This window comes from Rhinatrema bivittatum, chromosome 1 (genome assembly GCF_901001135.1).
Source record: "Rhinatrema bivittatum chromosome 1, aRhiBiv1.1, whole genome shotgun sequence".
In the NCBI taxonomy this organism is placed as follows: domain Eukaryota; kingdom Metazoa; phylum Chordata; class Amphibia; order Gymnophiona; family Rhinatrematidae; genus Rhinatrema; species Rhinatrema bivittatum.
In genome coordinates this window covers 19054772-19080729 of record NC_042615.1, presented here as the reverse complement: position 1 = coordinate 19080729, position 25958 = coordinate 19054772, and the positions used below count along the sequence as shown (strand labels likewise).

General features: G+C 48.3%; 1 protein-coding gene across 2 annotated transcripts in view; it reads right to left on the bottom strand.

Annotated features, from left to right (window-relative positions):
* Positions 1-293: 293 nt before the first annotated feature.
* Positions 294-25958, bottom strand: part of PLK4 (polo like kinase 4) — a 122351-nt gene continuing 96686 nt past the window's right edge. For both annotated transcript variants that reach the window (XM_029590266.1, XM_029590349.1), the window contains exons 14-16: positions 22893-23030; positions 7947-8053; positions 294-868 (exon numbers count right to left, since the gene is read on the bottom strand). In XM_029590266.1, the coding sequence (XP_029446126.1) occupies positions 772-868; positions 7947-8053; positions 22893-23030 (342 nt within the window). In that variant the 3' untranslated portion in view covers positions 294-771. The remainder of the gene's footprint in view (positions 869-7946; positions 8054-22892; positions 23031-25958) is intronic.

The following is a 25958-nucleotide window of genomic DNA, read 5'->3' as shown; positions in this document are numbered from 1 at the left end:
TGCTGCCCTTCTTGGTGATTTGAAATGTCCTCTGAAGATGGGATTTTCTTCAGCCTTGGATGAAGGTTAGAGCACATTGTAAAAACATGGTGCACACAGGACCAGTCAAAAACAGTTTTTAGCTGACTGTAAATAACCTGATTCAACTGGAGTAGAGGCAGTGTGGCAAAGTTTGAAACAAAGTACTTCTCTATGCCTGTTTTTTTCTTCTAAGGAACATTAAAGATGTTGTACAGAGCATGTACAGAAACAGATGAAAAGTAAAACAAATTGGCTTAGAGCAACACATTAAATCTTATCACTGCATTTATTGTTCTTAACACAGGCCTGCAGGAATCTTATTAGAAACTTACTACAAAAATATAAATTATAACATATAAAACAAAAATATACATTTGTACATATATTACTTGGAAGCAACATATAATATACAAAGTTATTTACAGATACAAATATTTCAGTTACAATAACATTCACTGTTCAACCTGACAATACAGAACCACCCCAAACACCAAAATTACTATGTACATATTTTTGCTTCCTGCTGAGGTAGAGCATCCCTCAATAGAATTTGTTCCTAGAACACCAAAGGCAGCTTTTGAATCACTGTTTGACCAGCCACATACATATTTTGCTGGGCAGCAGCGATGACTTTTCCTTCTCCTCTGCCTCAGGTGGCACTGCAGCAGTACACCATCGAAATCACAGTCTCTGAATTGTAACAGAGTGAAGTGCTGGTTATAAGGATTCTTCTGGTCCTTAATGTAGTCACTAGTGACCAGCTGGATTGGCAAACAACATGAGGATAGAGGAAAGACATTGCAGTTTGTCTTTGATATACTCTGGCAATTTCTCATTTTCTCCATATCTGAACGGAAAAAGAAAATCACAACTAAGTATTTACAAAAGCACAGCAAAGTATATTTGTACAAAACTTAACAAAAATCCTCAACATCTATTCCTCAGCCCCATCAAAAGAAAAACCATTATCCACTGCCTGATTGCTTATTAAGAAGAATTAAAGGAGAACTCTGGTTTTAGTTTGCAGAGTACAGTCCTGGCTAATTAACCCTTCACAATCTTCTTTTAAATTAATTAGTCAAACTGCACCAGCAGCTCTGCGACCTGCATATTGGAACAAATTGACCTAGGGCTGGCTGATTACAAGGCATCCAGTCTACATAAAGCAGTGGTTTTAATCCGAGTGTGTCTGGTTAAGTAATACAGCCTGTTTTTACACTGTCACATTTCTCAGAGTTCATCGCAAAGCGATGGACAGCTCACAGCATATTCAACTGGCACCAGCCTTAAAAAAAATAGGCTCTCGGCTGATCTTATACAGTATTGCTGGCAGAAAGCAAATGTTGCTTACCTGATGTAACAGGTGTTCTCACAGGACAGCAGGATGTTAGTCCTCACAAATGGGTGACATCGAGGATGGAGCCCACCACGGAAAACTTCTGTCAAAGTTTAAACAGAACTTTGACTGGCCCCTACTGGGCATGCCCAGCAAGGCACTGACCCTGCAGCCAGCAGGGGTCTCCCTTCAGTCTGATTTTCAAAGCTACAGGCAGTGCCTAGAAAGTAAAAACAAAACGAAACCAACACCGCGGGGTGGCGGGCGGGGTTTCGTGAGGACTAACATCCTGCTGTCCTGTGAGAACACCTGTTACATCAGGTAAGCAACATTTGCTTTCTCACAGGACAAGCAGGATGGTTGTCCTCACAAATGGGTGAGTACCGAGCTGAGGATGTCCTGACTTGCACCAAATGCACCCAACGACGTGCAACAGGCAGTACAAGTGGGGTGGAATTTGGGAAAGGGCATCCGCACCCTACCGGGAAGGTGGAAGGGTGTTGGTACATTCAGGTTGGAAAAAGGTTACGCAAGACAGATTGGCCGAAGATGGAGTCCTGTCTTCCAGCTTTGTCCAAACAATAGTGGGCTGCAAAGGTATGGAGAGAACTCCAGGTTGCAGCCCTGCAGATGTCAGGAAGCGGCACCGATCGAAGGTGTGCCACTGACGTAGCCATGGCCCTCACAGAGTGTGCTTTGACACGGTCTTGGAAAGGAATGCCAGCCTGCTCATAGCAGAAAGAAATGCAGTCCGCCAACCAGGAGGAAAGAGCCTGCTTACCCACAGGTTGTCCTAACTTGTTAGGATGGAAAGAGACGAATAATTGAGTGCTCTTCCTGTGAGAAACTGTACGGTCTAGGTAAAAGGCTAGAGCTCGTTTACAGTCTAGGGTATGCAGGGTCTGTTCTCCAGAGTTGGAGTGGGGCCTGGGAAAAAAGATAGGTAGTATGATGGATTGATTGATATGAAACTCAGAAACTACCTTAGGTAAAAATTTAGGGTGAGTGCGGAGTACCGCCCGGTCCTGCAGGAGTTTAGTGTAAGGCGGATAGGTAACTAGGGCCTGTAATTCACTAACCCTGCGAGCTGAAGTGATAGCCAAAAGGAATAACACTTTCCATGTGAGATACTTTAACTCACAGGAGTGCAGAGGTTCGAAAGGAGGTTTCATTAGACGACCAAGAACCAGATTAAGGTCCCAGGATGGGGCCGGAGGCCGTAAGGGTGGCTTCAGATGGAGCAAGCCTTTAAGAAAACGTGTTACTAGGGGTTGTACTGAAATAGGGACACCCTGTACACCTTTATGGAAGGCGGCTACCGCACTGACATGCATCCTAATGGAAGAGGTTTTAAGACCTGATTCAGAGAGATGCCATAAATAGTCCAAGAATTTGGAAATTGGACAGGAAAGGGGATCAAGGGACTGAGAAGTGCACCATGATGTGTACCTTTTCCATTTGTATGAGTAAGACTTTCTTGTGGAAGGCTTTCGTGAAGCTATCAGGACTCGAGAAACGGAATCTGAAAGGTTGAAAGGCTGAAGGACTAACCTTTCAACATCCATGCCGTCAGGGACAAGGCTTGGAGGTTGGGATGGAGGAGGCATCCGTCGTTTTGAGTGAGCAGATGCGGGTCCTTTCCCAGAGGAATGTGCCTGCGGATGGAGAGATCCTGGAGTATTGGAAACCATACTTGGCGTGGCCAGTAAGGTGCTATCAGGATCATGGTTCCTCCGTCCTGGCGTAGCTTCACGAGAGTCTTTGACACAAGAGGAAGTGGAGGGAATGCATAGAGCAGACCGGTTGTCCACTTGAGGGAGAATGCATCCCTCGGCCGAGAGTTCTGGCTCCGAATGAGAGAGCAGTAATCGTCCACTTTGTGGTTCTGAGGGGACGCAAAGAGGTCTATGCGGGGAGAACCCCACTTGTGAAACAGAGAGGTCGCTACCAGAGGATCGAGTGACCACTCGTGCGGTCGGAAGACACGGCTCAGCCGGTCTGCCAATACATTGTCTACTCCCGGCAGGTAAGTGGCCTTGAGGTACATAGAGTGGGAGAGGGCTTCCGCCCAGATCTGCGCAGCTTCCTGACACAGAAGGAAGGAGCCTGTGCCTCCCTGCTTGTTTATGTACCACATGGCCACTTGGTTGTCCGTCTGGATTAAGATTATCTGATGAAAGAGATGATCTTTGAAAGTGCGGAGCGCATAGCGGATTGCTCGAAGTTCCAGGAAATTGATCTGGTGTTCGGCTTCCCTCGTTGGACCATAACCCTTGGGTTTGAAAATTGTCCACATGGGCCCCCCAACCGATGTGGGAAGCGTCGGTGGTTAGGATAACTTGCGGATCCGGTGGAAGAAAGGGTAAGCCCTGAAGGAGGTTGACCTGAGTCGTCCACCAAGTTAAGGATAGGCGCAGCGCTTGTGTGACTGTGATTATGGAGGACAGAGGCTGAAAAGCTTGAATCCATTGTTGTCGTAGAGTCCATTGTGTTACCCTCATGGCTAGTCTGGTCATGGGAGTGACTTGAACCGAGGATGCCATGTGTCCTAGGAGAACTAGGAATTGGCGAGCTGTGGCAGTGTCTTGAGACTGGAGCTGGTGAGCTAGGGACATGAGAGTTTGGACCCGTTGTAGCGGAAGGTAGGCCTTTGCCTGTAAGGTGTCCAAGTCTGCCCCAATGAAAGATAAGGTTTGAGATGGGACGAAGCAAGATTTCTCGTAATTGACAAGAAACCCTAAGGAAAGGAGTGTGTTGATTGTTAATTGTAGGGAGGACCGGGCAATCTGAGGGGTGGAGGCCCTGATCAGCCAGTCGTCCAGATAGGGGTATACGTGGACACCTTCCTTCCTGAGGAATGCTGCTACAACTACGAGGCATTTGGTGAAGACCCGTGGAGCAGATGCCAGACCGAAAGGCAGTACTCGGTATTGATAATGGTCGCGGCCTACGAGAAACCGCAGATATTTGCGATGGGATTGTGTTATCGCAATATGGGTATAAGCTTCCTTGAGGTCGAGGGAGCATAGCCAATCCCCTTTCTGCAGCAGAGGGAGTAACGTGCCCAGGGTTACCATCTTGAATTTTTCTTTTTGAAGGTACTTGTTGAGGGCTCGAAGGTCTAAAATTGGACGTAGCCCTCCTGATTTCTTTGGAATTAGGAAGTATCTGGAATAGAATCCCTTGCCTCGTTGAGAGGGAGGAACGAGTTCTATAGCATTTGATTGCAGAAGAAGAGATACTTCCTGTTGTAATTGAGCCAAATGGCTGGATAGACTCCACGCTTGAAGCGGCGGGGAGTCTGCCGGAAGAGTTATGAAATTGAGGTGGTAACCCTGTGCGATAATCGCCAGTACCCACTGGTCTGAGGTAATCCGTATCCAATGCTGTAGAAAGTGGCACAGACGACCCCCTACAGGGATGTGGGGGAGTGGGATATGGCATGTGCTCCGAGTCGGGAAGTCAAAGGCCTGCCGCAGGCCCGGGGGGTGGGGCTACAGCAGGTCTTTGTTTCCGAGGTTGGCGTGGCTGAGGTCTGGTGGAGGATCGAGCCGGACGAGGCCTAGTCGACGGAGGGTAATAACGACGTGGCCGAAAGAATGACTTTTTGGAGTCCTTCTTAGGTGGTGGTTTGGAGGATACCTCAGATGGAACAGACGAAAGTTGTTTCAACGTCTCGTGGTGATCCTTCAATTCCGCCACAATTTGTTGAATCTGTTCTCCGAACAGATTATCCCCTAAGCAGGGTAAATCGGCTAGACGATCCTGAACCTCTGGGCGAAGGTTGGATGATTTTAACCAAGCCCAACGTCTGGCTGAGATGGCAGTAGCTGAGACTTTCGTGGAAGCATCGAAGATATCGTAGGCCGTTCGGATCTCGTGCTTCCCAGCTTCAAATCCTTTGTGAAGGAGGGCTTGAAGCTGTGGCTGGTATTGGTCCGGTAAGGTGTCAGCGTAGTCCTGCATTTGTTTAAGGATAGCTCTGTTGTACTGAGTCATATAAAGTTGGTATGAAGCTATACGAGATATCAACATAGCCCCATGATACACTTTCCTTCCCACACTATCAAGAAATTGGTTGTCCTTGATAGGGGGAGTGGAAGAGTGTGGCTTTAAACGCTTGGCTTTCTTTTGCGCAGACTCAACTACAACAGAGCGATGATCCAGTTGAGACTTCTGAAATCCTGGTGCTGACTGAACGAGGTAGGTTGAGTCAGCTTTTTTATTGACTGGTGACACAGATGAAGGTGATTCCCAGTTTTTCTTTAAAAGATCCAGAAATACTTGGTGAATGGGGATGGAAGCGATGATCTTGGGGGCATCCAGAAATTGGAGCAGCTCCATCATTTGGTGCCTGTCATCGGTCTCAGATTGCAGCTGAAAAGGCACAACTTCTGACATCTCCTTTACAAAATTTATAAAGGAGAGATCTTCAGGAGGAGATCGTTTTCTACTCTCTGTAGGAGATGGTGGGGATGGTAAATCTGTATCTGAAGATGAATCATCACCCCAGGTATCATAAGGATCATGTAAGGTTTGCTGTCCTGAAGGACCTGGTAGAGGATCCAAAGGCATCGATGGAACCGGTGCTGCAAGCGGAACAGTGAACGGCATCGAGGGCTTCGGGGCCACCGATGGAATCGGTGCCGATCTTGGAATCGATGGAGCCGAAGGATAAATCGGTGGAAAGGTATGTGAAGGCACCGATGGAACGACACCGGACGGAGGAATCCGGAACGGTGTTTCTCCTGTCGATGAATGTCCTTCCGGAGATGATGGTGTAGTCGGTGCTAATGAAATCACCGATGGAAGGGCGCGCATAAGTGCCTCCATACGATTTAGTATCGGTGCCAACGCTTCCACTATAGGCTCGGTGGTCGGTTCCATCCTCGGTGGCAGAGTCGGTGCTGAGGTCGGTGCCTGAGGCGGTGCCGGAATCGGTGCCGGAGGCGGTGCCGGTGGAGGCTGGAATCTTCGCATCGCATTCTCGATGGCCTCCTGGACCAGCCGGTCCAGTTCTGCCCGGAGACCAGGGGTAAGCATACCCGGCTCGACGGGAGAGGGAGGCTGAGGCAGGGCCGGAGGGACCACCGTAACCGGTGGGATCACGGCCCCCGCACCCCGGGAGGGTGAGGGTTTCCTCGGTGCCTGCGAACGAGACGTGGACGGTGCCAGGTCCGACCGAGGCTTTTTCTTCGGTGGCTCGGCCTGTTCAGAGGTCGATGGTTGCGGATCCTCGACGGGCCGAGACTTGTGCCGTCGATGGCGATGCTTATCCTTCCGATCTCCTCGGTCATCCGGGGAGGGGACAGGAGTCGACGGCCGAGAAGTCATCGATGGTGGACGGTCACCGGCGGGTTGGCGATGGTGGTGCAACTTCGACGGTGCCGGTTCCGATGACGTCGATGCTATCGATGGCGTTGGGGTGGGTGCATGGAAGAGGAGCCCCATCTTCTCCATCCTGGCCTTGCGACCCTTAGGTGTCATTAAGGCACATTTGGTGCAAGTCAGGACATCATGCTCACTACCCAAACATAAAACACAAACCCTATGGGGGTCAGTGATGGACATAGTCCGGGTACAATCCGGACATCGACGGAACCCCGTCGCCATGGCTTAAGGCCAAATTTAGGCGCGGGCTCAGTAAGTTCCCACAGGCCTCAAGGGCCAAAATCGACGGCCGCCGATTAAAAAAGGGAAAAAACTTACCGGTTTCCGCGAAAGTGACAAAAATTTGTCGAAGGGAGACCCCTGAGGGGCAAATTTTCTTCGGATAGAAAAATACCGAATTCCTGTCAGGAACGTGGTTAGAGAGCTCCTTTCACCGCGTGGCAACTGCTGCGCGGAAAAAAGAAGACTGAAGGGAGACCCCTGCTGGCTGCAGGGTCAGTGCCTTGCTGGGCATGCCCAGTAGGGGCCAGTCAAAGTTCTGTTTAAACTTTGACAGAAGTTTTCCGTGGTGGGCTCCATCCTCGATGTCACCCATTTGTGAGGACAACCATCCTGCTTGTCCTGTGAGAACATGACTACAGTCACAACTTACAGAAACATTTTGAACCACTGCATTTTTTTTTCAAAAACACCACCTCAATATAAGTGGGTCAACCCTATTGTACCTAAATTATTAGTGATATCAAGTTCCTGGAGGAAACATCCAGGTAGAGTTGGGGATAAGCAGCATGGAATATACAGTTTGGAATCCTGCCAGGTACTTGTGACCTGGATTGGCCACTCTTAGTTAAGGTTGGTCTTCTACCATTTTTTTTCCATTGACTGTTCTAATCAAGTCATAAAGTATAAAACAGAATATAAAATACAGGGATAAATGTTAGCTTTTTAAAGTATCCATTTTTATCCCATGCACAGTCAGTTACACTGTCCAAAGGCTTAGTACACTGCTTTCATATAGTAGAGGTGACAGTACCATAGTATAATAGTCTACCTCAGAGACCTGAACAATGACAACTCCATCACCACATTAACTAGAACATCCATATAAACCTCAGTGTCTAGGAGAGGTTTATGCTCCCTTCAGCATGGATGGTGATTGTAGAACACATTTCTTCCATGTACAGTTAAGATGACTCACCTGGTTGTCTGGCCATTGGGAGATGTGTAAATGATGGAGGACACCCCTGCCTGAACCACCAGTTGGGAGCCATCGTTGAACTGGACCCACACTGCACCACTACTCAGCTGTCAAAGACAAGGCATAGCTTTTCAGCATATATTTTGGTACTTAAAGTTGCTTTTAGAACGGACACTAGTCTAGATGTACTGTCATTGTAGATAAGTGTGCTTTGTAATGTTAGAAATGCAATAGAAATAAGTATTGCGACAAATGACAAAAAATTGGCATCCTCAGTATTTCAGGCATGCACAGGAAAGTAATAGCACCTTCAACCAAATTCAAAAACTTCTAATCTTGTTACTTTCCAAAGCAGTATCCCACTTGACTATTTGGGCCCTTTTGCTGTTAGATATGGCCACTTGAATTGCTTTTCTTTTGAAAATGATCTGTGGCTTCTCACCTCTTGATACCCGCTAACCCTATGCAGGCCAGTCCACAGAATGGCATGCATGCCCACCATCTGCTGGAGACAGATTACTGGCAGGCTGTCGTCAGCAGAGAGGTGAATGAGGGATGACATCAGGGAGCTCTTGAGCACTGTCTCCATATGCTGCTAGGAGTGCATAACCCACTTGTGTGGACTACCCTGACTGGATGAAGAGGAAGCAAAAATAAACAGAAAAAAACGTTTCACACTGTCATTTCTGGACACTGTCTTGCCTCCCCCTGCTCCCTAATAGGACCCACCCCAGGGACTGAGCCTTTAAATATGGGGAAAATTATATCTGATCTGAGACAATCATTATAATTTATAAGAAAAAGTATAATCAGATGGGAGGGGACAGGACTGGTTCAGGAAATGTATAAGATGAATTGTATTAGAAGTAATGAACCCACTTCTATGACAGGAGGATATTGGGAGAAAGGGGAAAAACTAGCCTCTGTAGTTACCACCACCTCAGGGAAAGTGGTGAGGGCTACTGTAAGAAGGGAAGTTGAAAACTGAAAATTGTACGAGGTCGATGGTCAAAGCATTTGGCCAGCTAACTTTGGACAAAACATTATTTATTTTTTAACAGCTTTTTAATATACCGGTGTTCGTGCGAGCACATCACGCCGGTTTACAATAAACTTGTGAAAGGAGGAAATTACAAAATTACATTTCTGTTGCGTGATTTGTTTACAAAGGTAATCTGCAATAATCAGCTGCAAGCTGTACTGCGTGGAAAAGAAGTACAATAAATATATAAATATGAATTCCTCCCCTCCCACAATCACCAGCCAAGTTTTAGATGGATTTCGTCATTACCTGGCAAAATGTTTCCCAACGGGTGGGCCACAAAAGAAGCCTGATAGGAAGCAGCTGAGGCACAGCAGCAATTCATTTTCTTTCCTTACTGACCTGCACTCCCACCAGCAGAGGGGAAGGAGGATCTGTTCCTGCTTCTTTCCCCTCTGCAAGTGAAACTGCACAGGGCCCTGTAGTCTTGAGACCTGCTGGCCCAGTGTAATTGCATTTGCAAAGGAGGAAACTGCAGCACTAGGTAACTGTCTCAGGACATCAGAGTGAGCAGATACAACTGAATGTGCCAAAGGGTGTGGAGGAAGAAAGATGAGATGTCAGGAAGGGGAAGGGAAGGCGATGATGATACTAAGGGGTGGGCGAGAGGGGAGAAGAAAGTGGTGATGCCAGGGGACAGAGAACGTGATAATGCCAGGGGGTTCAGAGAGAGAATTGGATGATGATGCCAGGAGTTGGGGGAGAAAGAAGGGAAGATGGTGATGATGCTGGAGGGTGGAAGAGAGAAGGGTAGAAGTGATGCCTGGAAGGGGAGAGAGGGAAGCAGGAAAAAGGGAAGAGAAAATGATTATGGTGAAGGTAATGATGTTGCACAATGACATGAAATCTGTACTAGGTGTGCCATGACAAAAATAGTTGAAAACCACTGCTTTACATGGAATAAAAAAAAAAGGGTAGTGGTGTGGGGTTGCTACAGGTGCATGGATAATATTTAGCCAGCTAACGCTGATATGCAGAACCAGATACATTAATGCAGCTAACTCTGGTCAGAAAGACTGCTGCCCTGAAGATAGCAGGATAACTAAGAGAAAAAAATGCTACTAATCCCTAGTGTACTGATGTCCCCCCTGCCTCAATCCCCTCTCTTAAAAAAAAAAAGGAAACAACCAAATCATCTCCTGACCCACCTACAGTAGCCCCTTGGACTGAATACTAAATGCAAGAGAGCTGACAGCTCCCTGCACATCTCTATCCCACTCATAGGGCATTAAACTGTGCACTGGCTTCCAGCGCATGTCTATTTATTTATTAACTCCGAATGCAGTAAGCGGATTCAATGCTAATGCATTGGGAGTTTTACAAAAAAGCATGTTCTGTGGTAACACCCCTGACTGGCCACCCTCACTTTCCTGAATCCGTACAGACTTATCTGGGTAAGAGTCAGCAGCCGTCGCAGCCAGCCAAGTCAGTACTTATCCAGATAAGTGTGCACGGCTGCTGCTCCATGCACGGAGAATGTCCTGGACTTTTTTTCACTTTACCTCCCCCCCCAATTTTTAAAGGCTTCAAGTGCCAGTGCAGTAGCACTGGAAACTTAACTGCAGCTCTGACCCAGGCATTACGTTTCCAGTCACTGTATCGGGAAGTACTGCTTAATGCCTTCATTTGCATGGAATTTCCACGAAGGGCTCTAAGCAGTACTCCTGATAAGGAACTCACATTTTCTGTACGCGAAACTCCTTGCTGCATTGGCAGTAAAATTTTGCACACAGAAAATGCACGTTCAGGTGCAGACAGAAAGGTATGTTCAACCGGCCAGTATGCAGCCCAGCAAGCCACTTCTGGGGGGCGGGGATTTGGCCAACACTTTTTTTTTTTTTTTTTTTTTTTTTTTTTTTTTTTTAAAGATGGAGGAGAAAGCAGCACCCATTTACTCACTTGGCATGCTAGTTTTTGTCTATATTAAAAAGCCTAATGAGTAACAAAGTTACCCAGATAACTTTCTTCATGGATGATGTCATACACACAAAAGTGAATGACATCATCCAACAATGTATATATACAGAGAAAGCGCACTTGTGTACTTGTAAAAGGTGTTCTCCTAGGACAGCAGGATGGTAGTCCTCACATGTGGGTGACATTATCCGATGGAGCCAGGCACAGAAAACTTTTGTCAAAGTTTCTAGAAGCTATGCCCAGCATGCTGTTATACGCGTGTCCACATGAGGTCCCGCTTCAGTCTCATAATATAGATGAAAAATACGAGCGAAAAATAAAATAAACCAAAAGGAGAACCCAACTCCATGGGGAGGCGGGCAGGATTCCTGAGGACTAACATCCTGCTGTCCTAAGAGAACACCTGTTACAGGTAAGCAACTGCGCTTTCTCCTAGGTCAAGCAGGATGGCAGTCCTCACATGGGTGAATACCAAGCTCCAGACTGCCCATGCGAACAGGAGAGACCAACAGCAACCGAACAAGGTGCCAACGGGCACAACACAACTGCGGTGCTGTGGAACAGCAGGGGATTGACTGGGTAACACAAAAGCACGAAGAGTTGGGTTCAGGCCTGGAACAGGTTGCACAGGTCAGATTGACTAAGGCATTGCCTGATGTTCATCTTTATCCAAGCAATAATGAGCTGCAAATGTGTGAAGAGAACTCCAGGTTGCGGCCCAGCAGATCTAGACAACGGGGCCTGCACACAAATGTGCCACAGACATTGCCATAGCCCCTACAGAATGAGCCTTTACTCTGCCGGCAAGCAGAAGGCCTGCCTGTGCATAGCAGAAGGTGATGCAATCCGCCAGCCAGTTCAATCAGGTCTGTTTATCCACTGCCACTCCCAGCCAGTCGGAATTAAAGGACACGAAGAGCTGTGTGGACTGCCTGTGGCCAGCTGTGCGACTGAGGTAGAAAGACTTTTATAGTCAAAGTATGAAGAGCGCATTCCCCTGGTGGGAATGAGGCCTCAGAAAGTGGGTAAAACAAGTTATTTATTTATTTATTTAAATTCTTTTAATATACTGATGCTCAAGACAAGTCTTATCGTACCAGTTTACAATGGAACTAGGGGAAAACCTACTAACAACTATGGAGAAGACAAAGTTAGAATAAACGGAGTATAAACTTGGGCGTTAGGAGAGAGGAAGAAGAAGTTCAAACGAATACAACTGGAGAGTAATATGGTTGAGCAGCGAGCAGTAGATTAAGTAGCGGTACATATATAGTTAAACAGAGTTGCTTGATTCAGTGGGAAATTTATCATAAGCAGTTACTAGGATAACATTTCTGCGGGGTAAAGAAGCATAACATTTCCTGTGGGTAAAGGAGCAGGGGAAAACAAACAATGGAGAGATTACTTACCTGATAATCTCATTTTCCTTAGTGTAGGCAGATGGACTCATAACGAATGGGTATAGTGTGCTCGTGCTAGCAGTTGGAGACTGATCTGACGTCAGCAGTAGTACATATACCCCTGCAGGAAGTGCAGAAGCTCAGTAATCTTCCTTGCAAAAGCATTATGGATATATGTGTGACTGACCGATTGATTAACTGAACATGATTAACCTGACCGATTGACCGTAGCTGGAGACCGAGATTATCAGGTAAGTAATCTCTCCATTTCCTAGCGTGTAGCAGATGGACTCATAACGAATGAGATGTACAAAAGCTACTCCCGGACTGGGTGGGAGGCTGCCCGAGGTCCGTTTAGGATTGCCCTTGCAAATGCTGTGTCCTCTCTGGCCTGGACGTCCAGACGGTAGAATCTGGAGAAGGTATGGATGGAGACCACGTTGCCGCTCTACATATCTCTGCAGGCGACAGCATCCTAGTTTCTGCCCAGGAGGCCGCTTGTGCTCTGGTAGAGTGAGGCTTGACTCGTAGAGGTGGTGGTTTTCCCGCTTCTACGTAGGCCGCCTTGATAACTTCTTTGATCCAGCGAGCAATAGTCGCCCATGAGACCGCTTCTCCTTGCCTCTTCCCACTGTGAAGGACGAACAGGTGGTCCGTCTTTCGTACTGTTTCCGACATTTCCAGGTATCTGGACAGCAGCCTGCCAATGTCGAGATGACGCAGTATTCGACCTGCTTCAGATTTCTTCGACCCTTCCATGGTTGGCAAGGATATGGTTTGGTTGAGGTGGAAGTGTGAGACTACTTTGGGTAAGAAGAAAGGAACCGTGCGACGATGGATAGCCCCTGGGGTGATTCTGAGAAACGGATCGCGGCAGGACAGTGCTTGTAGCTCTGAGATGCGGCGTGCTGAGCATACAGCCAGCAAGAACACCATCTTCAAAGGTTAACAAACGGAGGGACAGGCTTCGGAGGGGTCTGAAGGTGGGTCCTGCTAGGAATTCCAAAACTAGGTTGAGGTTCCACAGGGGCACTGGCCATTTCAGTGGCGGGTGAATGTGTTTGACCCCTTTCAGGAAACATGAAACGTCTGGGTGTGTGGCAATGCTGTTACCGTCACATCTGGGGCCGTAGCAGGATAGCGCTGCCACCTGAACCTTGATTGAATTGAGGGACAGACCCTTCTGAAGCCCATCTTGCAGGAAATCCAAAATGATGGGGATTTTAGCGGCATGTGGACTGGTGCTGCGAGTTTCGCACCAGGCTTCAAATACTCTCCAGATCCTTACATAAGTTAGTGATGTGGAGAACTTGCGTGCTCGGAGGAGTGTATCTATTACCGACCCCGAGTATCCCCTTTTCTTCAGTCGAGCCCTCTCAATGGCCAGACTGTAAGAGAGAATTGAGCTGGATCCTCGTGGAGGATGGGACCTTGTTGCAGCAGGTCCCTGTGAGGGGGCAGGGGTAGAGGATCCCCTGCCAGTAGTCTTCTCATGTCTGCGTACCAGGGTCTTCTTGGCCAGTCCGGGGCCACCAGAAGAACTAGGCCTCTGTGCTGCTGAATCTTGTGTATAATGGCGCCCAGCAGGGGCCATGGGGGAAAGGCATATAGCAGGATCCCCTGAGGCCATGGCTGCACCAGGGCGTCGATCCCTTGGGATAGAGGATCTCGCCTGTGACTGACGTATCTGGGTACTTGAGCGTTGGACCTGTCCGCTAGTAGGTCCATGCCCGGAGTCCCCCACTGATCCACAATCATCTGGAAGGCCGTGGATGACAGCTGCCATTCCCCCGGGTTTAGGCTTTTCCTTCTGCTGAGGAAGTCCCGGCGATGTGGACGGCGGAGATGTCCTAGAGATTTGCTTCCGCCCAAGCCATCAGGGGGGCTATTTCTAAGGATACCTGTCGGCTTCTGGTTCCGCCCTGTCGGTTGATGTATGCCACCGTGGTAGCATTGTCCGACATCTCTCTGACTGCTCTGTTTCAAAGTCTGTGGCAAATCGCAGGCAGGCTAACCTGACTGCCCGTGCCTCTAGTCGGTTGATGTTCCACCCAGACTCTTCTCTGTTCCACTGCCCTTGGGCGGTTAGCTCTTCGCAGTGTGCTTCCCAGCCGCTCAGGCTGGCATCTGTAGTGAGCAGGGTCCATGTTGGGGAGGACATTTTTGACCCCCAGCTTGTGTGGCCGGGCTGCAGCCACCACCGTAACTGATTCTGTACTCTGGCCGGTAGAGGTAGATGCACGGTGTACTTCTGTAATCGTGGGCTCCACAGAGATAGGAGGGCGCGTTGCAACGGTCTCATATGAGCCCGTGCCCATGGTACCACTTCCAGAGTGGACGCCATTAGGCCGAGGACCTGTAGGTAATCCCAAGCTGTGGGCTGGGTGGTGCTCAGCAGAGTCTGTAAACGATTCCGGAGTTTTGATCTCCTCTTGGAGGTCAGGCTGACTGTCTCCCTGGGTGTCGAATCGGACTCCTAGGTATTCCAGCAACTGTGAAGGCTGTAGGGACTCTTGTTTGTGTTGACTACCCATCCTAGGCTTTCCAGAAGAGATATAACTCTGTTGGTTGCCCGGTGGCTCTCCTCCGGTGATTTTGCCCTGATCAGCCTAGGTAGGGATGGACGAGAATTCCTTCCTTCCTGAGTGACGCCGCCACCACTACTATTACCTTGGTAAAGGTCCGCGGTGCGGTGGCTAACCCGAAGGGTAAAGCCCGGAACTGAAAGTGCTGTTTCAGGACTTTGAAGCATAAGTAGCGCTGGTGATCCTGATGGATTGGGATATGCAAGAAGGCCTCTGACAGATCCAGGGATGTGAGATACTCCCCTGGCTGTATTGCACTTCGGACTGACCACAGAGTCCATGCGAAATCCTGGGACTCAAGTGCCGGTTGACTGACTTGAGGTCCAGGACGTGTCTGAAGGTGCCCCCCTTCTTGGGTACGATGAAATAAATGGAGTAATGCCCAGAATTTATCTCCCATGCAGGCACTGGGATTATGGCTTTTAGGGACAGGAGCCTCCACAAGGTAGCTTCCAGTGCCGCCCACTTGAGGGGTGGACAAGGAGATTCCACAAACTTGTCTGGAGGAGGATGAAGGAAGTCCAGGTAATACCCTTCTCAGATGATGGCGAGGACCCACTGGTCCGAAGTAATCTCGACCCATCTGCGGTAGAATAGGGTTAGCCTGCCCCCTATGGCTTCTTCCCCCAGATGGGTCGGCTGATTCTCATTGTGGGGTGCGGCCGGGACCCGAACCGGTTCCCCTCTTGTTGTGCCTGGTCCGAAAGGACTGGTTCCTGGTCTGAGAACAAGGTGCTTGGTAGCTAGTCCTGTAGGGGTTGAAGCGTTGAGAGCTTCTACCTCTGGATGGCCTAGAAAAAGGGCGCTGGTTCCTCCTTGACTTGTCTTCTGGTAGACAGGGCAATGGAGAGGCGCCCCATGTGTTAGCCAGTTTCTCAAGGTCGCTGCTGAACAGGAGGGATCCCTTAAAGGGCATTCTTGTAAGGCACGTCTTGGAGGAGGAGTCGGCAGCCCAATTTCGTAGCCAGAGCTGTCTCCTGGCTGCCACTGAGGATGACACTCCCTTGGCTGCCGTATGAACTAAGTCGGAGGCAGCGTCAGTGAGGAACGAGAGAGCTGATTCCATTTCTTCTCCCGGGGTGTTGTTCCTGGCTTGTGATAAACAGGAACGCATCACCACGGTGCAGCAGGTCGCGTTCGTAGGGACATGGCTGCCACCTCGAAGGCTTGTTTCAGAATGGCGTCCAGGCGCCGGTCATGTGAGTCTTCAGGGCCGCCCTTCCCTCCACTGGAATGGTGGTGCGCTTCACAATTGCGCAAACTATGGCGTCTACCTTGGGGCACGCCAGCAGCTCCTTGGTTGCCGGGTCCAGGGGGTACATGCTAGACAAGGCCCGACCCCCTTTGAATGAGGCCTCCGGCGCATTCCACTCCAGATCGATTAGCTGCTGTGCTGCTTGAAGGAGGGGAAAATGGTGAGCAGTTTGACGAAGGCCCGCTAGCAGGGGGTTCATTCTAGGTTCCCCTGGGATGCCTTGGCCCGGGATAGCCAGCTCCGACAGGCATTAAGAGACCAGGTCTGGGAGATCCTCCTTAAGAAAGAAGCGTCTCATGGTTCGATACGGCTATCCCCGAGGGAAGTTCTCCCTGCTCGGGAAGCTCGCCTTCTTCCTCAGAGCAATCTGAATCCCCATAAGTGGGACTTCCGGGTGGCCGTGCCTAGGTCTAGAGGGTCCAGGGGCAGGGTCATCCGGTACGTATGGGTCCGTTCGGGGATCAGACTGCATTTTGACAAAGGTGTGAATCCCCTTGAATAATTCCACCCAGGAGAGCGAAGCAGGTTCTAGCCTTAGGGGGCACCAGGTCTCTAGGGTTCCCCGGCTGCTCACCTCGGCCTGCTAGGTCCGGGGTGTTCCCTGAGGAACTGGCAATTAATCTGGGCTGGGACCGGCCCTGGCCTGGAACTCCCAGGGCCTCCTCACATTGGGCACATAGGGAGTCTGCTTCCTCGCTCTGTGTGGCTCTGAGGTGGCATGCTGAGCAGAGGCCTAGAGCTCTTATGCCTGATTCTGGAGGTTCCGGCTCTGTGGACGCATGGGCTCTCATACGCTCCATCGCGTCTTATCTCTATGCGCCCATCAATGTGCGCCCATCAAGGCACGGAGGTCCAGAATAGGCCGGAGGCTGCCAGTCTTTTTTGGAATACGGAAATATCTGGAGTAGAATCCTTTTCCCTGCAGATTCAGTGGAACCGGTTCCACAGCTCTAACTGACAGAAGGGTTGAGAGCTCTGACTCGAGTTTTCTTGTGTGGTTGTCCCAACTCCAGGATGGATTGAGTCGGAAGTCCAGGGGTATTTTTGAAACATTTAGAAGTAAGCATGGGTTCCGATGGACAGTTCTCACTGGTCCGTGGTGTTTGGATGCCAATTTGTTGCAAATTGGGAAAGGCAGCCCCCCACTGGAATATGGCTGCTCTTCTCTGGGAGTCAAAATCCAGATGCGGGACCAGCTTGTGGAGCTGGCTGTGGTCTAGATGTTCTAGTTTGGTGTGCATGTCCCCTCTGAGGTGCCCGAGCCAATCGTGCACGGGATGCAGGAGGGTAATGTCTGCGTGGCCTGTAGAATTGTTTCTTGGGTTCTCTATGCGTGGCCCTGCAGGCTACAGAAGGAATATCTGGGGAGACAGTTGACAACTGGCGCAGGGTCTCATGATGGTCCTTTAACTGGGCCACTGTGTCCTGGATCTTATCCTCGAACAGGGTGGATCTGCCAGTTTGTCCTGCACTTCCGAGCGAAGGTCTGAGGCCTTAATCCAGGCCCAGCGTCTAGCACTGATGCCCACTGCGGATACTCTGGATGCTGTTTCAAAAGAATCGTAGGCAGCTCTGACTTCATGTTTACCTGCTTCCATTCCTTTTTGTAGGATGGGAGGACACGGCTTCTTGTTGTTGCTGTGGTAGTGTCTCCGCAATCTCTTGGACTTGTTTCCAGAGATTTCTATTATTTATTTTTTTTTATTTTTTTTTTGTTTTGTTTATTGAATAATAATGCAGAGGTTCATATACACAGATAACTGGACATAGCATTTTGCATAACGTACACAATGCACTCATAGGAAAACCGTAACATGTATAGCTGTGCAAAGGCTATAAGCGAAATACAGAGAAAAAAAAAGACCAGCACATTCTGCCTGCTGTGGTTCTGCCAGCCAGCAAGAACAAAGAATGCCTGAGTACAGACTAATAAAACCAGAACATTGCATACAATCCCACCCTCCCTCCCACCCCAGAGCAGCAAGACTCTATTATTTATTTAACACTTTTCTATACCGACCTTCATGAAAAATTTTTTCATATCAGATCGGTTTACATGTAACAAAGGGTATAACTTAAACAAGAACAATTCACTAGAAGCGGAAGTTACATATAACAAGGGTAGTTAACTTGGAGGCTAGGCTAGTCAGAGGTATAGGACAGTGTAACTGAAGAGAACTAGAAAAGGCAATGAAACAAAAGAAACGGCAGCTTAATTATAATGTCTAAACATAGCGGGGCGTTAGCCGGTAAAGCAGAGTCCTGTCCGGTTGACAATTAATGGCTTAGAAAGTTAGGAGAAGGCCTGGAGGAAGAGCCAGGTCTTAAGTTTTTTTTGCGGAAAGTTCGAAGGCAAGGTTCTAGTCTGAGGTCAGTGGGCATATTGTTCCAGATAGTTGGACCTGCCGTAGAGAATGCTCGTTCTTTGGTGTATGATAGTCGCGTGGCTTTTGTTGGGGGGAACTTGCAGGGTACCTTTTTACGCTTCTCTTATAGGTCTTGAGGATGAATATAATTTGAGAGGAATCTGGAGGTCTAGTTGTTGCTGATTGTATATGGTTTTATGAATTGTGGTGAGGGCCTTGTGCATTATTCTATATTTTATTGGCAGCCAGTGAAGGTTCTGTAGTATGGGAGTGATGTGCGAACCTCTGTTGGTGTTGGTTAGGATTCTGGCGGCCGAATTCTGGAGCATCTGTAATGGTTTGATGGAGGAGAAAGGGAGTCCGAGAAGGAGAGCGTTGCAGTAATCTGTTTTGGAAAAGAGCGTGGTTTGGAGGACGGTCCTAAAGTCCTGGAAATGGAGGAGAGGATTGAGCCTTTTCATAACTTGGAGTCTATAGAAACAATCCTTGGCGGTGTTGTTGATGGATTTCTTTAGATTCAGGTGGTTATCGAGGATGACCCTTACTTGTGAAATCTGGGTGTTGGATGATGTTGGATGGGTTAGGGCTGAGTGGTCGGGGGAAATGAGAAGTAGTTCTGTCTTAGATGCATTGAGGACTTGGTTAAGACCGGAGAGTAGGCAGTTAATAGCTTGAAAGCAGCTTTCTCAGTATGAGAGCGTTTTAGAGAGTGATTCTGTTATGGGGATCAGAATCTGTACGTCGTCTGCATAGAGGTAGTGAATTAATTTTAGTTTTGTAAGCAGCTGGCAGAGGGGGAGGAGATAGATATTGAAGAGGGTGGGGGACAGGGAGGATCCTTGCGGTACGCCTAAAGTTGATTTGACGTCTGAAGATTCTTTATTATTAATGTTTACCTTAAAACTCCTGTTGCTGAGGAAGGAGGAGAACCATTTGTGTGCGGATCCTGATAATCAGATTTCTGAAAGCCGATTTAGTAGGATGGTGTGGTTCACGGTGTCAAAGGCTGCGGAGATATCTAGAAGGATCAGGATGAATGACAGTCCTTTGTCAAGGCCCATGATGATGTGGTCCGAGAGTGAGATAAGGAGGGATTCTGTACTTAATGATTTACGAAAACCATAGAGGATAGAGGATATTGTGTTCTTCCAGATAATCTGAGAGTTGCGTATTTACCAGTTTCTCCGTGATTTTGGCCAGAAAAGGAAGGTTAGATATGGGGCGGAAATTGGCGGGATCTCTCGTGTCCAGGTTAGGTTTCTTTAGTAGGGGTTTGAGGGAGGCTGTTTTTAGTCTGTCGGGGTATATTCCTTGGGAGAGTGAGCAGTTTATGATATTGGTCAAAGGTCTGGAGATAGTCGTCGGGATGAGAAGCAGAAGTTTAGTTGGAATGTGATCTGATGGGTGGTTGGAAGGTTTCAGCTTAAGTAAGGATTCGATCTCAAGTGGGGTAGTTGGTTCAAAAGAATCTAGGTTAGCTCCAGGGTGAGGAATGGAGTCGTGGGTAGGGATGGGGGAGGTTGTGTTGGTGGGAAGGCGAGCTAGAGTGTCTGCAGTTTTTTTCTGGAAGAAAAGTGCTAGTTCATTTGCTTTGGATTGTGCTTGGTCATCTGGTATGACGTGGGTGGGGGATTTTGTGAGTTGGGTTGTGTATATTATATTGGGTTGTGTATAGTTGATATGCTGCAATTCGCAATATCAACATGGATCCTTGGAAAATCCTTCATCCCAATGCATCTAATGCTTTGTTCTTTACCAGGAAGGGCAGAAGAATGTGGACACGATTGTTTAGCCTTTTTATGAGCTGATTCCATAACTACAGAGTGGTGGGGCAGCTGACTCTTGAAAACTTGGGGCTTGTTGAACCAGGTAGGTAGCATGTGTCTTTTTATTGACTGGGGGTACCGTACCTGGATGTTCCCACAGGTGGTGGATGAGGTCCAAAAGAATTTCATTTACCAATATTGCCATTATTTCTTTTGGAGCATCTACAAATTGTAAGACCTCCAACAGTTTATGGCGAGCATCTTCCTCCGTGACCAGTGTAAAAGGTATAGTCTCAAACATCTCTTTGACAAAACTGGCAAAGGAGAGGTCATCTGGAGGAGATCTTCACTTTTCCTCCGGTGGTGAAGGCTGAGAGTAGGTCTTCGGATGTCCGTGATGAATCATCTGAGGATGCATCGCCCCATGGATTATAGGGACTTTCGCCTTCTCCCAGTGAAGCTCCCGATGGAGGAAGCATGCCAAAGCCGAGAGGGCAGGAAGGCATTGATGGATGCGGCCTTGGCACTGATGGAATTGGCGCCAGCATTGAGGGCATCGGGGCAGATGAGGTGCACTTCTGTACTGGTAGCCCCGATGGCCCTGGCATGGGCTCCAGCATCGACTGTTCCCATGGAGGGACGTGGCTGGGAAACAATCTTTCCTCCTCCGATGAACCCGGTACTGGAATTGGGACCTGTGGAGGCATCAATGGATGGCTCGATGCCAGGGTGTCCGGTGGCAGAGGAGTCGATAAGACAACGATGAGCATATCGAGGCGCTTGAGGAGCGGTGCCACCATCGAGGGAGCTGGTTCCGGGGCCGGTATGGGGGCCGGCGCCAGCAGCGATTGGAAGCCTCGTAAGGCTTTAAGCACTGCTTCTTGGACCATGGGGTCCAATTTCTCCCAGGAAGCAGGCATGGGTGGCATGGCGATCGGGGTAGGAGGCAGGCATCACCGGAGCCTCCATGGGGGCCCGTGGAGGCTCGGTGCCCGGCACCGGTGGACAACGCCTAGGGGTCCCGGGTGCAGAGGAGTATGGGGGCTCCTCTCCCCGGGCCCTCTTTGCAGGCAGCTCGATGGAAGTCTATGCTGCTGCAGTATCAGTGCTGGCACCGGTCAGGGACGGCTGTCTGTGCCGGTGTTGATGTTTCCCTCGGTGCTCGGTCTGGTCTTTCCCAGGCACTGAGGACAATGACGCCAATGTCCTCGATGGAGTCTGTGACGGACGGTCACCCTGTCCATGGTGCTCGTGGCAAATCGTTTCAGAGGTCGATGGACCCTCCCTCCCATGGTCTGTGGCACTTGAACTGGAATAGATGCAGCAGTCTATTTTGAAGCAAACAACTGCTCCATTTTGTTCAGGCGAGGGCGATGGCCTTTGGGGGTCATTTGTGCACAACTAGGGCATCGAACGACATGCGAGGGGCCTAACACAAAACACATACTTCATGCGGATCCGTTATGGACATGGTCCTCGGACACTCATGACATTTTCTAAACCTGGTCGCCATGTTAAAATTTGGTGGGCGTGCAGTCGGTGACAGTCTGGCACCGAAGCGGTAAGCTGCCGGGAACCAACTGCAAGTACCGGAAAACACACTTACCGAGCGTCGGAGGGAACGGAGCGCAATGGGGGACCCCGCTGAGGGTTTTTTTGAGAAGATAAATTTCAAATAGTTCCGTGAGGAAAGTTGTGAGAAATTTCTCACAGAGCTCCTAAACCACGAGGCAACTGCTGCATGGAAATAAAGAGACTGAAGGGGGGACCCCTGCTGGCTGCAGGGTTAGTGCTATGCTGGGCATGCTCAGTGTGCCAGTCAAAGTTCTAGAAACTTTGACGAAAGTGTTCCATGACAGGGCTCCATCTGATGTCACCCATATGTAAGGATTACCATCCTGCTTGTCCTGGGAGAAATTATGTTAATGGGAAATTGAAATAAAGAAAAAAATTTAAATTAGAAAACTGGGACACACCCCGACAGCAATGTTTTCAATAGCCCCCTCCAACTTTCTTTCTACATCTGACGGGAGTCATGTTAGCAAGAGGCATCAATTGCCTCCCAATGACTAGATCCAGTTCATGCACTGCATGATCCAGGGCTCCCAACACGGCTGCTTCCAGAGGATATGCAGACCAACTTACAGAATTTCTGAAAAAATGATTCAGCGGTGATGTGTTAACCAAGAGGTCAGCATTACTAAAGGATGAATTATTAGTGCACTGTCTTTGGCTACCAAAGACCAAAACTCCTTAGCAATAATTCCAAAGATTCAACACTGAAAAATAACTTTCAAAAATCAATTGTATAACTGCAATAAAGCCTTCCAAGATGTAGGGTACAACGTGATACAGGCATTGCTCAGTTTGTTAAATGTATTCTTTCTTAGGCCTCACAACAGACCCAAAGAGCACCAACATACCACTACTGCACACATTTTGGTGTGCCTTATTGCTTAAATATTAAATAGTACACAGAGTACAATGTAGGCTGTTCCCTGAAGCATCCACAATGATCCTAAATTAAGCACTGTTCCAACTTCATCCCTCTTCTATTTTTTCTTGACAAAGAAATCATGTTCTAGCTTGCAGTAGTGTTGAGATTCTTGCCTCACCTGAGACGCCCAACCAATGTTTTCCACAAAAACAGACTTCAAAACCTGGCCAGGATCTGGGACAAACTCTTTCTTGGGATTGGAGGAAGAGCTGGTCTTAGCTGTAATAGCTGAAAACACCGATCCTTCATATGAAATCTGTAATAAAACCATGAAAACTTGATTTAAGCATCTTAATTTACATTACATTTTTTTTTAAAAGTTCACCTATAAAAATAAGATATGAACTGTATGAATACTTATTACACAGTAATTCATCTTTTGCTCATTTGTGGGAAGGCACATGATGTGCTCCGTGCACATCAGCCTTTTTCCCCCATCGAATACAGTTCATTTGGATTTCCACTCCCCATGTGCATGACTCTGCACTTCTTGGCATTGAATCTCAGCTGCCATATCTTCGACCACTCTTCCAGCTTCCTTAAATACAGTCTCATTCTCTCCACTCCTTCCGGCGTGTCCACTCTGTTGCAGATCTTAGTGTCATCCGCAAAAAGACAAACCTTACCTTCTATCCCGTCCGCAATGTTGCTCACAAAGATATTGAACAGGACCGGTCCCAACACCAATCCCTGTGGTACCCTGCTTAAAACCGCTCTCTCTTCAGAGAGAGTTCCATTTACCATCACACATTGTCTTCTGTCCATCAACCAGTTTGCAATCCAGGCCACCACCTTGGCACTCAAACTGCTGGAGTTAGGCACAATCATACATGCTGCACCAGCCTTTATTTCTTTTTGAATCAGGATGCTCTTTCCCTGAAGGAGAGGTACGAACGCTGGTGCAGCGGTTACTACCCTTAACCAATAAGCCTACATATATTGTTAATGCAACTCCATCATTGCTTTCTGCTTTAAGGACAGGGGAAAAGGGGAATGGGATTCAGACAGCAACCAACGAGGGTCCTAACATTTATGGCCTGAGGAAACAAATAAGCATGGAGGTAACTTGTTGGTGCGGCAGTTACTACCTCTAACCAATAAGCCTGATACTTTTCATACAACTTCAACATTTGCTCTCTGCTTCAACGGCAGGGGATAACAGGGAATTGGATTCAGACGGTAAGAGAGAGCCCTGACTTTTACGGTTTGGGAAACTGATAAGAATGGGGGTAAGCTGCACAGCATGGTAAGATACTACCATAAGCTTGCTGGGCAGACTGGGTGGACCATTTGGTCCTTTTCTGCCTTTATTTCTTTTTGAATCAGGATGCTCTTTCCCTGAAGGAGAGATACGAACACCTATAAAGCATGTATGATTGTGCCTAACTCCAGCAGTTTGATTTGACAACTGTCCTGAAAAGATCAGATGCTCTGTGTTCAAATGGTCCCCAGTGTGCGCCCCCCTCCCTTTGGTGGAGGCATCAGTTACCAGTATTATCCAATAGGGGAGCAAGTGAAGAGGTGCTCCTTTCAGGAGAATTCGGGGGCGCAGCCATCACGGCAACTCCCATTTCATTGGTGCTGTTATTTACACTGTAGATGAAAGTAGCTGAGTTAGGTGATCCCACTGGGTGCGTTGACCCCACTAGAGATAGTGTATATGAAGACAGGTCAGTGGGACCACGTGGAGGGCTGCTGCCATATGATCAAGGATCATGAGAAGCCTTCTGGCTGACAAGGACAGTAGTCTGCGGATGAGCGATGTCATGATGTTCGGCCAGTCAGGTACATCAGGCAGGAATGCTCTTTCCTGCAGCGAGTCTATCCAAGCCCCAATGAACTTTAGTCTTTGAGTGGGCTTCAGACTCGACTTCATGAAGTTGACCAGAAAACCTAAGTGGTGCAAGAGACAGCACTGTACAGAGGGAGCGGAGCACTTCCTGTCATGATTTTGCTGTGATGAGTCAATTACGCAGGCATGGGAAGTCTTGTACTGTTTAGTGATTGAGATGAGCCGCCACTATTGCAAGGCATTTTGTAATAACCTTTGGGGCTGACAACAGGCCAAAACGGGAGTACTTTGTACTGGTAATGGGAAGAATCCACCTGGAAGTGCAGGAAGCACCAATGTGAAACGTGGATTAGTAATCTGATGCATCTCCACGAAATGTTGGATTTTTCTCCCTACTAGGAGAACTGGAAAAGGATTGCTCAGATGGATCAAAAACTAGGCCCAAGTTCAGGCTGAGCCTGTTGTGTAAATTTTGGCTGATGGTGCTTTCTTTGTCAAGGCCTAGGCAGAAATGGCCGTTAACATTTGGCTAGAAGGGAAGGCAGACAATAGAAACATAGAAATGACGGCAGAAGAAGACCAAACGGCCCATCCAGTCTGCCCAGCAAGCTTCACACATTTTTTTCTCATACTTATCTGTTTCTCTTAGCTCTTTGGTTCTATTTCCTTTCCACCCCCGCCATTAATGTAGAGAGCAGTGATGAAGCTGCATCCGAGTGAAATATCAAGCTTGATTAGTTAGGGGTAGTAGGGGTAGTAACCGCCGCAATAAGCAAGCTTATTTGTTTTACCCAGACTGTTATTCAGCCCTCATTGGTTATTTTTCTTCTCCCCTGCCGTTGAAGCAGGGAGCTATGCTGGATATGCGTGAAGTATCAGTTTTACTTCTCCCCTGCCATTGAAGCAGGGAGCTATGCTGGATATGCGTGAAGTATCAGTTTTACTTCTCCCCTGCCGTTGAAGCAGAGAGCTATGCTGGATATGCGTGAAGTATCAGTTTTTCTTCTCCCCTGCCGTTGAAGCAGAGAGCTATGCTGGATATGCGTGAAGTATTAGTTTTTCTTCTCCCCTGCCTTTGAAGCAGAGAGCTATGCTGGATATGCGTGAAGTATCAGTTTTTCTCCTCCCCTGCCGTTGAAGCAGAGAGCTATGTTGGATATGCGTGAAGTATCGGTTTTTCTCCTCCCCTGCCGTTGAAGCAGAGAGCTATGCTGGATATGCGTGAAGTATTGGTTTTTCTTCTCCCCTGCCGTTGAAGCAGAGAGCTATGCTGGATATGCATTGAAAGTGAAGTATCAGGCTTATTTGGTTTGGGGTAGTAACCGCCGTAACAAGCCAGCTACTCCCCGCTTTGTGAGTGCAAATCCTTTTTTCCACATTTCCTCTTGCTGT